General features: G+C 47.4%; 1 protein-coding gene across 3 annotated transcripts in view; it reads left to right on the top strand.

Annotated features, from left to right (window-relative positions):
* Positions 1-13276, top strand: part of Tmem132d (transmembrane protein 132D) — a 634730-nt gene that overhangs the window by 616186 nt on the left and 5268 nt on the right. For 2 of the 3 annotated variants that reach the window (XM_021222597.2, XM_029533771.1), the window contains exons 6-8: positions 5000-5205; positions 8817-9090; positions 11468-11659. In XM_021222597.2, coding sequence (XP_021078256.1) covers positions 5000-5205; positions 8817-9090; positions 11468-11659 — 672 coding nt within the window. The remainder of the gene's footprint in view (positions 1-4999; positions 5206-8816; positions 9091-11467; positions 11660-13276) is intronic. The other variant, XM_029533772.1, reaches the window with a different exon arrangement.

Here is a 13276-nt window from a genome sequence, read left to right as displayed (position 1 = left end):
AACCTCCTTAAACAGCGCCACCAACTGGCAGTCAAGTGTTAAAACAGAGGAGCCTGGGGTGGAGGTGTTCACATGCAAATCCTATTATTCAGTGTATTTCCCATGAAGAACAGATGGAAATAAGACTTTAGTGCTACGCACAGCATCTTGCTTTAGCAAACTCTAAATGTTAGCTGTATCCTTACCTCCACCGCCATCACTAAGGATGTTTGTTTTCTACCCAAGATAAAGACCAATCACAAGAGGGTACCCCCAGCCTGAGACACAGATGCCAGGCCTGAGGCGCAGATGCCAGCCCCTGGTGGGACATCACTGTTTGCTCATTTTGAGGGAAGGAAGATAAGCCTTTATTACCCATAGTTGTAGCATTTGAAGGAAAGAAAAGGGAAGAGAGAGAAATGCCCGGAGAACATAAATTTGGCCACAGAAGTGATATTTAGATAAGATTTAAATGCAGCCAGCATTTAACCAGAAAAGCTTAGAGCTAGCATTAAATTCACATAAGTGCCAGAATTATGCACATGAGAGTCAGAAATATTAGCTTTGTCTCCATCATGGAGCAGGGGAGACTGTCTGGGAATGGATTATGGAGGAGACTCGAGAGTGTTACTCAATCACTCCTTGAAGCCGTCGGCATTTGCAAAGTGCTGGTTAATAAACGATTTGACGTGGGCCATTAGTCACACTTGAAGGAGAAGTGATAAAGTCGGTCAGTTCACCTAGGTTGTGTTGAATCCGGTTCATCTCCCAAAAGGGGTAGACTGTGGGGTTTAAGTACCAGATGCTGTGGACAGAAGGAGAGAGAGGACCCTCTCCTGTGGATTCCATAAGAAGGAACCCAATCTGTGTGTCTGGCCTCCTGTGTGAGGATCCCTGCCCCCTTAGGAACCGAGACTCATGCGTTCCCAGCTGACGGCCAGCCCAGCAATACCAGGTCTCCCAGAGCTGGGAGAGCCCAGGACAGGCTACCTGGGGCGGTGCTGGTGAGGGACACTCATGTGTATGTGTCCTCCATACAGAGGACTTGGGAGACACGAAGACAGGGTAAGAACCAGCAGACAAGAAGTGCGACCAGAGGGTCTGAGTCACCATGGCCACTGTGCGGAACAACCATGAGCTTGGTGACTTCAGATACAAGACACAGTTCTCTGAATCCACACATCTCAGGAGTATCCCGTAGAAGCTTGCTGTGACGGGTGTGATTCTGAAGTCCCAGTGAATGAGATTCCAGCTATTCTTGCCACAAAAACAAAAGTTGGTCACCCTGAGAGACAGGGGTATGTTGTTTTCCTACACTGTATTAAAGTCTCCAGTATTCATGCTAACCCCAAACTATCATTTTATAAACTCTCAATATATACAGTGAAATATGTTTCTACAAAGTTATTAAAAAAAAAAAAAAAAGATCAATCCTGGGAGGTGGCTCAGTTGGAAAATTACATTCCTGGAAAGCACAAACCTTGAATTCAATCCCCCACACTCACATTAACAAGCCAGGTACAGCCATGCACACTGGTAACATCAGTAATGGGGAGGCACACGCAGGAGGATCCCAGAGCCTTGCTGGTCAGCAAGCTGAGCCTAATTAGTGAGCCCTGGACCAATGAAAGAGGCTCTCTCAAAGGAAATAAGCTGTATTCTTGAGAATGGTAACTTAAATTGACCTCTAGGCTTCTCGCGCATGTGCACATCCATGTGTGTGCAAATACATACATTTTCCAAGTGGATAAAAAGCATGATTCATATATGCTGATGTCTCTAAGATGTATTGAAACCCTCCCAAACATACAGGCTTAGGAGAACTGTGTCCAGGAACCCTTTGAGGCTAGACCACCATCCATTTATCCTGCCCAAGTACTTCCTCCCTCCCTCACCACCTTGATGGGAAGCTGCCTGGCTATGTCTCTCCCCTGGAGTATTTCTGGTGTCGGCGTCCACTTCCTCTCATTGACCATGCTTTGTATTAGAAGGTCCCCTCTCACGACCTGGAGGGTGCAAGTGATGTGTGTAAGGTCACTTAAGACAGAGACCCCTTCTCTCTGTGGGGACCCCAAATACATTCTTGTCCTGTTCTCAGTTTTTTGGATAATTCGTGCTGAATGAGCCTGTGTTCCATTATCCGCCTCGCTCAGCCAGGCTTAACCTTCGAACGTCGCCAGTTTGGCAGGTTCTGACTTATGAATACAGCCCTTGGAACCTGTCCCCTTTGTTTGGGAGACCATCAGAGTAAACCTCATGAAGTATGGTAACAGATAACCTGTGGCTGTGGTGAATCACCCCAAGGAAGGGCTCTTCTCATCTGTATCTCTGACCCCCACTTGTGCCAGCAGCTATGTCCAACCCCAACTCTGAGATCATGGGCTGACATCGGCCGCCCTCTCACCAGCAGCCAGGTAGCACCTGGTGGATAACAGGTGAACTTGGTCACTCTCTGTGGAGTGATTGTCCCAGCAAGACAGAAGGCAAGCCCCCGACAGCCTGAAGAACCAGAATTCACCATTGAGCAGCTCATTTGACTCTCTCAGAGTGTAGGATGTGGGCTGCACCACATGGGCATCATCTGAGAACCACAGAGACATATTCTCAAGCCTCCAACCCCACTCGAGGTGATTCGTCTTTGCCCTTGACTTAAATAATACCTCACACACCCACATGTGAGTTCAGCCCTGATTCGTGGACACAAGATGCCCTGTGCATAGCTCTTGCCCCACAGACATCGGACATCAGTCCTGTGCATAGCCCAGCTCCCAAGTCTCCTGACCTTGTTTGCACAACCCTGCCTCCTCACAGACCCTACAAAGCCTCCTCTCCCGCACCAATACTTGCCACTGCGTTCTGTCACCACAAGGAACAAACGCTGAGTAGAGCCAAGACGAAGGCAGTTATATACTCAATATCACACTTAGTGCACCCCAGACCACTACTCCTTCAGTGCAAAGGCAGGCTGTGTGGCTCTCTCACCCAGGATGAGCTCCAAGCTCCTTTAAATGGGTCACCTGTTTGTCAGGAGAGCTTTGAGTGTTACATTCACGAAGGACTCAGTTGCTCTAAAAATGAGTCTTACCACCAATTTGTTACAGTATTCTTTCTTCCCTTTCCTCCCTCCCTCCTCCCTTCCCTCCTCTCCTTTCTTTTCCTTCCTTCTTTCCTCATGTCTCCCTCCCCATCCTCATCTCTCTCCTTCCTGTCTCACCCTCCCTCATCTTTTCCTTGTCCCCTTCCTTCTTTCTCCCCTCCCTCCCTCCCTCCCTCCCTCTCTTCTTGCCCCACATTCCGACCCCTTTCTCTCTTTCAAGGACTCTGATCCTCTGCAGATGCTCAACCTGAAGTATAAATGGAAATCCAGAAAGAGAAAGGGCCTTAAATTAAAGACTCCCTGGGCTCTGAGGCAAGGCAAGCTCTGTCCAGACCACAAATTATAAGCCGGCCATCATGATAGTCCCCCTGGACAGTGCAATCAGATTTAAGTACTTTTGCTATTGGCAGACATTGAAGATGACAAAGTCCTCCTCTGTGGAGCTGGCTGCCCATTTCTTTTGCTCTTACTGATCGACCTCCCCACCTAGGCTGAGCCTCACAATAGCCTGCCCCGTGTATCAGGCATCCATGCTGCCTCTATAGCAGACAAAACTCCTTCATTAGAAAGGCCATTGTGATGTCTGCACAACCTACTCGTTTCTATCTGCTTTCCTTCACACCCCTTTAAGTGTTAAAAGTAGGTGTTTTTCATCCTTTAAGGTGGGAAGTAAGAGCCCTGGGCTGAAATGGCACCTGTGTGGGGGCAGGGAAGACAGAGGGACAGAGAACCTTATCAAAGAGTAAAGGTACTCTTCAACATGGTCCTGGGGGGGGGGTCATCGGTGTCCTTTGGTCTTGGGTTTGTCATATGTGAAGTGCTGCTGACAATCGTACCTGCCTCCCGTGTGGTCCTGATGCTGAGCTGATACTGGGTGAGCTCAGCATCCATCCCTGACCTGTATCATAGCCAGTGGTCAGCGAATTCCTCACACCTGCTTCCTCTCCCCGTGCTGTCAAGCAAAGCACAAGTGAGGGGACCCATTCTGATCCCAGAACCCATCTTCGTATTCCACCCTGGGTCCACTCTCTACTAGAACCAGTGAAATCAGCTGGCTCTTGGAAGAGTGCATTTATTCCCTTGTAGTTCTGAAGACCAAGACTCGGGAATCAGTGTGGGATTCTTTAGCTTCCAATCTGACTTGTCTCATTCCTTACTCTCCCTGATCTCCATGCTCATAGCACAGCCTCCTACCCCCATGACCACAAGGTCTGCTCCCTTCCCCTAAGTTACCAGTAGCCTTCTAAAGGGGGCATCTAGAGCAGAGCCAGAACCAACCCAAACACTCAAGGCTAATCCCCATCAACCAAGAGCCTTCACTTTGAGGCTAGCGAGATGGCTCGGGAGTTAAAAGTGCTTGCCTTGAGAGTGTGAGGACCTGAGTCTGGATCTTCAGAACCCTCCTAAATACCAGGTGGGCATGGCAGCCTGTCTGTGATTTTAGCCTTGGAAGGCAAACACAAGGGATACCCAGAGCAAGCTGCCGGGTGAGATTAGCCATTGAGAAGAGCTCTGAATTTGATTAAGCAACTCTACCTTGATGGATAAGGTGGACGATGGATGAAGGATGGATTCTTGACATCAGCCTCTGGGTTCCTCATGCACATGTATGTACACACACATACACACACACACACACACACATGCTTACCAATATGTACATAGAGACACAAAGGGAAAAGTAAATAAATGATCAAATAAATAAACGTACACAACTTTAATTACCACTCCCATGGATCAAAGATCCTTAGCCCTATCAGGAGGATCTGCTCTGGTAGCAGGTGCTTCATTCAAAGAGACTGCCTGTGCCTGCTCTGTCCCACAGTGGTGACTCCCAAATATGACACTGCCCTATTCCTTGGTCTGTGGACTGCAATGAAGCTCACCTGCCCCTGCCTTGCTTCTCTCCTTCCTCCCCACCAGGTTTCTGACAGATGTGACTATGTCTTTGTCAATGGGAAGGAAATGAAGGGCAAGGTGAACGTGGTAGTCAGCTTCACCTACCAACACCTGAGCAGCCCCCTGGAGATGACAGTGTGGGTACCACGGCTACCTCTGCAGATTGAGGTCTCAGACATGGAGCTGAACCAGATCAAGGGCTGGCGGGTCCCCGTTGTCTCCAACAAAAGGTAGGTAGGTGTGTGTGAACATGTGCAGGTGTGAGTGCTTGAGTGTGTGCATGCATGTGTGTATTGTACATTGGGCGTCCATACCAGAAAGTCATGTCCGCCATGGTTAGACTTGAGGAGGGAAGCAGACAGGTGGCTAGCTTCGGGTAAGAGTAGATACAAGGGTTCACATGGTGATTTACTGTAACCAAGTGCCTAGACCCTGCCTTGTAGGCAACTGGACTCCAGCCACAAGCACCACCTACAGCAAGATGAGCTTGGGGGGAGTGTCTTAGTTAGGGCTTTACCACTGTGAACAGACACCATGGCCAAGGCAAGTCTTATAAAAAGCAACATTTACTTGGGGCTGACTTACAGGTTCAGAGTTTCAGTCCATTATCATCAAGGTGGGAACATGGCAGTATCCAGGCAGGCATGGCGCAGGCAGAGCTGAGAGTTCTACGTCTTCATCCAAAGGCTGCTAGTGAAAGACTGACTTCCAGGCAACGAGGGTGAGGATCTTATGCCCACGCCCACAGTGACACACCTACTCCAACAAGGCCACACCTCCAAATGGTGCCACTCCCTGGTCCAAGAATATACAAACCATCACAGGGAGGAAGTCATGTGGATGAGGCTCAGGCTAAGAAGAGAACTAACTTTAGGAAGAAGCAAGCAGCAGATGCCATTCCATAAGCCAGAGCAGAAGGTCAGAGTTCTTGGCCCTGGTGAGAAGCCTGAAGCTTGTCTGCCACAGCGTACCTGTCATACCATGGGGTGGAGCTTGGTAGAGAGGTGAGCCTCCCATCGTCCGTCACAAGGCCAGATGAGGACTGGGGAGGTAGAGTCACAACTCTCAGGCTCTGCTTTCTGAGTGTCACTGCAGGGATGCCTATGCACATAGACATACACTGGAGACATTGCAAGTGTCAGGGTAAGCATGAGTCCTGTCCCATAAGGAGAGACTTCTGTAGGCTCTGGGTGAATAGCAGAGGTGAGAATCAGTTGTCACTTGTTAGTCTTAACCTTTGAAGTTGAGCCCTCTAGTCCCGTGACCTCTGGAAGAAGCTATAGCTGGAGGAGAAAGGCAGTGGATGCAGCAGACAGTGGAAAGATGGTCCTTAGAGACATTTCTTTGGAAAACTGGGTTGCCAGGGGCTGGGATAGACGATGTAGTGGGTGGTGATGGTGGTGATGGTGGTGACCATATAATTGGCAGATACCTAGTCAGGTCTGGTAAATGGTCATCTCAGATGCTACCATAGCTGATGGGCTCCCTCAGAAGTGGGCAGTCAATATGTGAGTGGAAGTTGAGTTGATGGTGGGAATGGGCCAGTGTACACAAGATATCAGAAAAGGAACATCTAACATCTGTCCATTTGGAGCCACCTGTTCCTGTCTGCCTTGATTATAGTAGCTCACTAACCTCGTGGTAAATGCTCGCCTCTTTTGGGTGACAACCCAGGCATGTTAGCTACATATTACTGTATGTCCTGGTTGGCCTTGATTGTTAACTTGACACAGCCAAGAACCATCAGAGTGGAAAATCTCTATTGAGGAATTGCCTGGATTGGGTTGATCTATGTATTGTTTGTAGGGAATTGTCTTAATTATTCATTAATTGCTCACTCTGGGTAGCACGATTTACTACACAAGTGGTCATGGGCTAGATAAGAAAGCTAGCTAAGCATGAGTCAGAAAGCCAGCAGACAGCACGGACCTTCTCTTCGAGTTCTAACTTGAGTTCCTGCCGCAGCTTCCCTCAATGATGGATTCTGACTGGGAAGCATAAGCCAAACAAACCCTTGCCTCCCCGAGTTGCTCTTGGTCAAGAGCGCTTTTATCAAAGCCAGAGAAAGGAAACCTGAACACTGTGTGATGCAGAACCTTAATCTAAAACTCAGTCTGGCTTGAAGAACGGTGTGTTCAGACTCCCAGATTCTGCCCAGGAGCAGTTGAGTGTGGCTTACTGAAGTCCCCCCGGGAGCTGAGGTCTCAAAAGCTGAATTCTGTTAGGGAGGCTGGTACCCCATCTGGAGGCTCCTGCAGAGAAGGCTCACTCAGGCATTGTTCATAGAGTAGCTGCTGATCAGTAGAGGAAGGTACCTGCCAGGTGGACGTGTCCCCAGAGAAGCTCAGAAGATGGTACCTTGCTCCATCACAGTGGGACAAGGACAGAAGCCACAGAAGAACAAAAACCACACTGATGTCGGTAGCTTAAAACCCAATCATAAAGCCAGGTACTTGGGAAGCTGAGGCAGGAGAATTGGAGCCTTGAGTACATAGTGGAACCTCCTATTAAGAAACAAATAAAAGGTCTTGTGAACTCCTGTTTCAGTTCCCAGTTAACCTATTCTCTGATCAAATCAACCCAGAGGTGGCAGTGCATTCCTGGCTACCTGGCCCGATGTTCTGGGTTCCTGAATGAAAGACACACACACACACACACACACACACACACACACACACACACACACACAGCCTTCTATTTTAATATGCCTTAAACAGTTCAAAGCCTGGGCCACTTAAGCTCTATGTGGCTAACACCTCTCCTCTGATATCCCTGAGTTATTACATACTAAAATCTATACTCCATCTTTGCTGCCCTACACCCAATTGGGGGGTGCTAGGGCTGCTCTTCCCTGGCTATTACATGATGGTTATGCTTTTTCTTCTGCACCTCTCAGGCCTGATCCATACGCCTTTCCCATCATAGCAGTTCTGTCCCATCTTCCTCCCTTGGTCCCATTGCTTGGGAAATCTAAAGTCCCGCCTCTGTCTTCCTGCCCAGCCAGTAGCTGCTGACAACGTTTTTTTTTTGTTTTTTTTTTTTTGTTTTTTTTTTACCAATCAGAACCAACTGGACACAGGGACCCTCAGAGTCTTACATGCAGACATGAAGATTCCCGTGTAATTTGGGGAGCCCAATTAACATACTACAAGCATTAGACCAAATCCACAAACTCTTCCTTCCAGCAACCATTACCTGAATGTAAAACCTCAAAGAGCCTTTGACCCTTGATATCTACTGGCAAGTAAAGGTGACTGGGGAGGGAGAGACACTGTCTTCAGTGGTTTAACAACCGGTAAGATGCCCAGATTCCTGTAACTAAACTCTCACACTTGTCGCTGGAAGCAATCCTAGTGAAACTCATTGGTTCATCATTCAAAGCAACAAGACACAAAGTAGAAAGGCTGGCTAGTACAAGAAAGACTATCAGCGGGAGGGGAGGAGAGAGGGTAATGGCAAGGACTGCTATGATTAAAATACATCATGCACATGCATGAAAATGTCCTAATGAAACCCCTTACTATGTATCATTAATATAGGGTTAATTAACATGTTGATGATGGGAGGGGCTATCCAATCACTTTTGAATAGTTATGAAATACAATCTGTCCCTGACAAGAGGGGTTGGTACAGAGTAAATGCCAGGAGGCGTGGGTCTTTGAGAAGATCTTAACCACCTGTCATGCTTCCCTATTCTGTCCAATGAGAACGCTTGTCACACTGAAGGTTTAACACTCGGAATCTTCTGTGCATGCCAGAGCCTTAAGCAAGCTGGAACTCTTCGGAGGTAGACCCACGGAGCCCCCAAAAGTGGCTCCAACAAGTAAATACTTTTTGACAGGCCAGCTCGGGACAGTGAGGAGGAAGATGATGACGAGAAGAAGGGCCGAGGCTGTACCCTTCAGTACCAGCACGCCATGGTGCGAGTCTTGACCCAATTTGTGGCAGAGGCACCCGATCCCGGGGGACACCTGGCCTACCTGCTGGGCTCTGACTGGCAGGTGGACATCACGGAGCTGATAACTGACTTCATGCAGGTGGAGGAGCCCAGGATTGCTAAGCTGCAAGGAGGGCAGATCCTGACGGGCCAGGAGCTGGGCATGACCACTATTCAGGTGAGGCATCTGCAGAGTTGGGCAGGGCTTTCTGTACCCCTGCTCTGCCAGGTGAATTGCTCAACTGTCTGTCATTGCTCAGAACAGAGTCTCCTTTGGGGCTCACTTTAGTGAAATCACCAACAGTTTGGGTATGATATGGAACAAGGGCCCTGAGACACCTCACACAATACATGGGAGACACAGGGCTATACTTCTTCAAGGTCATGTCCCCTAACCATAGCAGGTCTTACTATCTTGAGAAGCAAAACCCTAGATAGAAGTTCACCCTGCCTGGATCACAGGCCTGGCCAGCTCCTTGATATTGACCATAGTCACCTGAACCTTCTATCCCTCCACAACTGAGAGTTTTTCTTGACCTATAAATATACACAATAATAATAATAATAATAATAATAATAATAATAAATGAAAACATTACATTTAATGTTACTTATTTCAAACAACTAAGAAGAAAATTGAAAGACAATGTCAACACCTAAGAGCCCAGACCTAGATATGGGCTTATCTTATCTAGGCTTTAAACATTCACTTTGAAACATGATTCAAGTCCAGAAAGGAATTGCATGGTGATAAGGAGGAGAAGGGCGGCCTTCCTAGGCAGGCAGCATAGAGACTGTGTCAGGAGGGCATCCAGTCCTAAGACCATTTCCCTCAGGCCCACAGAGTTCCCAAGAGATCAATTCATTTATTCATGTTCTTCTGGGGACTTTCCTCTCATGCTGTCTTAGGGGTTTACTGCTGTGAACAGACACCATGACCAAAGCAACTCTTATAAAGGACAACATTTAATTGGGGCTGGCTGACAGGCTCAGAGGTTCAGTCCATTATCATCAAGGCATGAGCATGACAGCATCCAGGCGGGCATGGTGTGGGAGGAGCTGACAGTTCTACATTCTGTTCTGAAGGCAAATAGGAGAAGTCTGGCTCCCAAGTGGCCAGGAGGAAGCTCCCAAAGCCCACACCCACAGTGACACACCTATTCCAACAAGGCCACACCTCCAAGCAGTATCACAACCTGGGCCAAGCATATTCAAATCACCACACATGCCCATTGTCATTTGAACAATTGAGACAGATAAACTGGTGATGGTTGGATGAAACATGAGCTCTGGGGACCCTTTGAAAATTGGTTTGTTGAAATGCTGCCCAAAATTCAAAGGTCAAAAGAGCAGATGGACAAAGGAACAGACCAAATTCACCCAGGAGCACTGAAAATGTATAGAACATGGAGAAAACCAGCTCTACATCCTTCAAAAGCAAGGCTGGGCTGTAGAGAGCCATGTTCTGTGGTCACTAGAGGTGTGCAGATGGAATCAAGACTGGAATATCAGCACAACGTTGGACCCAGAATGGCTGGGTGGGTGTTGTGGGGCAAGACAAGATTTCAAGATGCCACTGGATCTCATGGTTCAGTTTCTCAAAGAGTAGAATTGAAGTCTGGTGTATTGGTGAAAGCCTTTATATACCAGCACTAGGGAAATAGAGACAGAGCTCTATGAGTTCAAGACTAGCCTGATCTACATAGCAAATTTCAGGCCAGCCAGGGTTAGACAGTGAGACCCTGATTTAAAAAAAGAAAAAGAAAAATCTCTAACTGTAGAAATGAAAGTCCCAGAGTAGGAGATAGATTAGATGGTGTTTGGACCAGGAAGCCCTACTTTCTATTTTGAGGTTTGTTTTTATGTATTTTTATTTTATTTGTATGGGTATTTTCCCTGCATGTATGTATATGCAGCCACATACATGCCTGGAACCAGAAGGGAGTTTCATCCCCTGGAGTTATAGATGGTTGTAATGCATCACATGGATTCTAGGAACTGAACCTAGGTCATCTACAAGATGCTAATGTTCTTAACCACTGAGCCATCCCCTCAGCCCCAAGAAGCCATACTTTGTAGCTCACATGCTGGCTTTCCCATGTGAGACAGAAATAAATATACAGTTAGGGTGTCAAGTCACAGTTCTCTGGGGGACATGAAGCCATTTGGAAGTTGCATCTTTTTAAATAAGGGTGCACCGGTAATAGTAGGAATGGCCTGGGCTGTGTACAGGAGTCACCACACTCAAAGGAACAATGACACTAATCCCTCTTGCTGGGCATAAGGATAGGACACAGTGACAACTGGAGTTAGTGTGTGGGATTCGGAGGGTAACGTGGGCTTGCTACCTGCTCCATGCTGTTACATAGAAGACTGCATCATTACACTCCCATGACTAAGACTTAGTTTAAGAGGAAGCCTGCTTACGCTCCCATGGGCTCACTGGGGGCTCCCGTCTCTCACTGTTCCTGCATGCCCTCATTCATGATATGTGATGACTGGAGCGCTGTGACCACAGAGAGCCTCCCCTTTGTCATGTTGGCTCTGCCCTCCAGATCCTGTCCCCTCTGTCGGATGCCATCCTTGCCGAGAAGACCATCACTGTACTGGATGAGAAAGTGACCATCACAGACCTCGGGGTCCAGCTGGTAACGGGGCTCTCGCTATCCCTGCAGCTCAGCCCCGGGAGCAACAGAGCCATCTTTGCCACTGCCATGGCTCAGGAACTTCTGCAGAGGCCCAAACAGGTAAGGAAGTGGCACTCGAGACACCCATCAGCTGAGTCTTATCCCAAGTGAGGTCAGCACACCGCAGATAAGGTCAACTATACACCAGGTGAGGTCAGTACCCACCAGAGCAGTCACACATTAAGTAGACTGTTGTCGAAATTTGTAATTCCAATCAGGGGTTTCTACCCTGCCTTTGACCATTTAGTTTCTGAATAAAAGACACATACTATATTTATAATAAGTATGTGTATAATTAAATAATAAGTATGTGTATAATTAAATAAATATAATAAGTGTATAATTAAATATACACATTATATTGTATAATTTATAATTAAATATATACATTATTTATAATAAGTCTTATTCAGCACAAGAGCTGGACAGATATCCACCCTCTATGTTATTAAAATCTACTTGGCTATCCCTGAGTTATTACTTACTATGATTCATTTGGACTGCTCTAAACTCCAATTGGCCAGTACTTGGGGCCATGTTTTCATGACTCACCTAACCTGTGGCACCTTCTCCTCCATTTACCTTCTTCTCTCTCTCCCTCATAATTTTCCTCTGACCCCGAAGTGCAGAAACCCTAAAACCCACCTATGTCTCCTCTGCCCAGCTGTTGGCTGTTGGCATCTTTATTCATCAATCAGAAATAACCTGGGGGCAAGGTCACATAGTGTCACTTGGGTCTATCCAGAACTCTCATCTCTGGGGCAAACAGATCTTGAGGAGCCAGTGTTAGCATCAGAATACAAGCAGCATCAGGCCAACCCTCTAGAGTAGACTTCACACCCGATGACTATCCCATAATGAGAACCCCACAGCAGTTGGGGGCTCTTACCAGGAGATTCACATACTCCAAACAGACATCACATGTCCGGTGCTTCTTGACTGAGAAGAAGCTGCTAACGTGTGATCACAAGACCTCTTGCCTCCTAGCTTACTGAAGCAATGGGCAAACACTATAGCAGGTGGCCAACAGCCAAGAGTAGACTTTCTGAAGGGATGTTCTCCTGTCCTCCACACTCAAGGGTGTGAGAGGGGGTCACCCTCTCCTCCTGTCTAAATAGCTCTGTCTGACATACTGACCTCACCCAGCAGTGGGAGAGAGGTAGAGGCAGGAGCAGACTCAGGATTGTCACCGCCAGGTCCCAGCAGACTTGGAGGCTGAGCTAAAGAGTCTGCTACCTCTTCTTGTTGCTCAGGCAGAAGTAGGGAACTGACGAGAGGTCACATCGTTCTTCTCTCTTTCTTTGAAGCCAGTGTACTAAGAGGCTTGTATTATGCATTTGTATTATGTGTATGGATGTGCATTCAATTTCTGTTGCTGTGATAAACACCACATCCTATATATAGCAACTTGATGAAGAAGCAGGTCATTTCACCGACAGCTCATGGTCCACCACTGAGGAAAGTAACGGCAGGAGCTCAAGGTAGAAACTGAAGCAGAGGCCGTGGTAGAATTCTGCCTACCGGCTTGCTCTTCATGACTTTCTCAGCCTTCCTTCTTACACCACTGAGGGCCATCTTCCCAGAGGCGGCTCTACCCACTGTGAGCTGGGCCTGCTCATGTCAATCATTAATCAAAAAATTAAAAAAAAAAAAAAAAAAAAAAAAAAAAAAAAAAAA

Source organism: Mus pahari, chromosome 23 (assembly GCF_900095145.1).
Source record: "Mus pahari chromosome 23, PAHARI_EIJ_v1.1, whole genome shotgun sequence".
Classification (NCBI taxonomy): Eukaryota; Metazoa; Chordata; class Mammalia; order Rodentia; family Muridae; genus Mus; species Mus pahari.
This window is presented reverse-complemented; position numbering and strand designations above follow the sequence as displayed.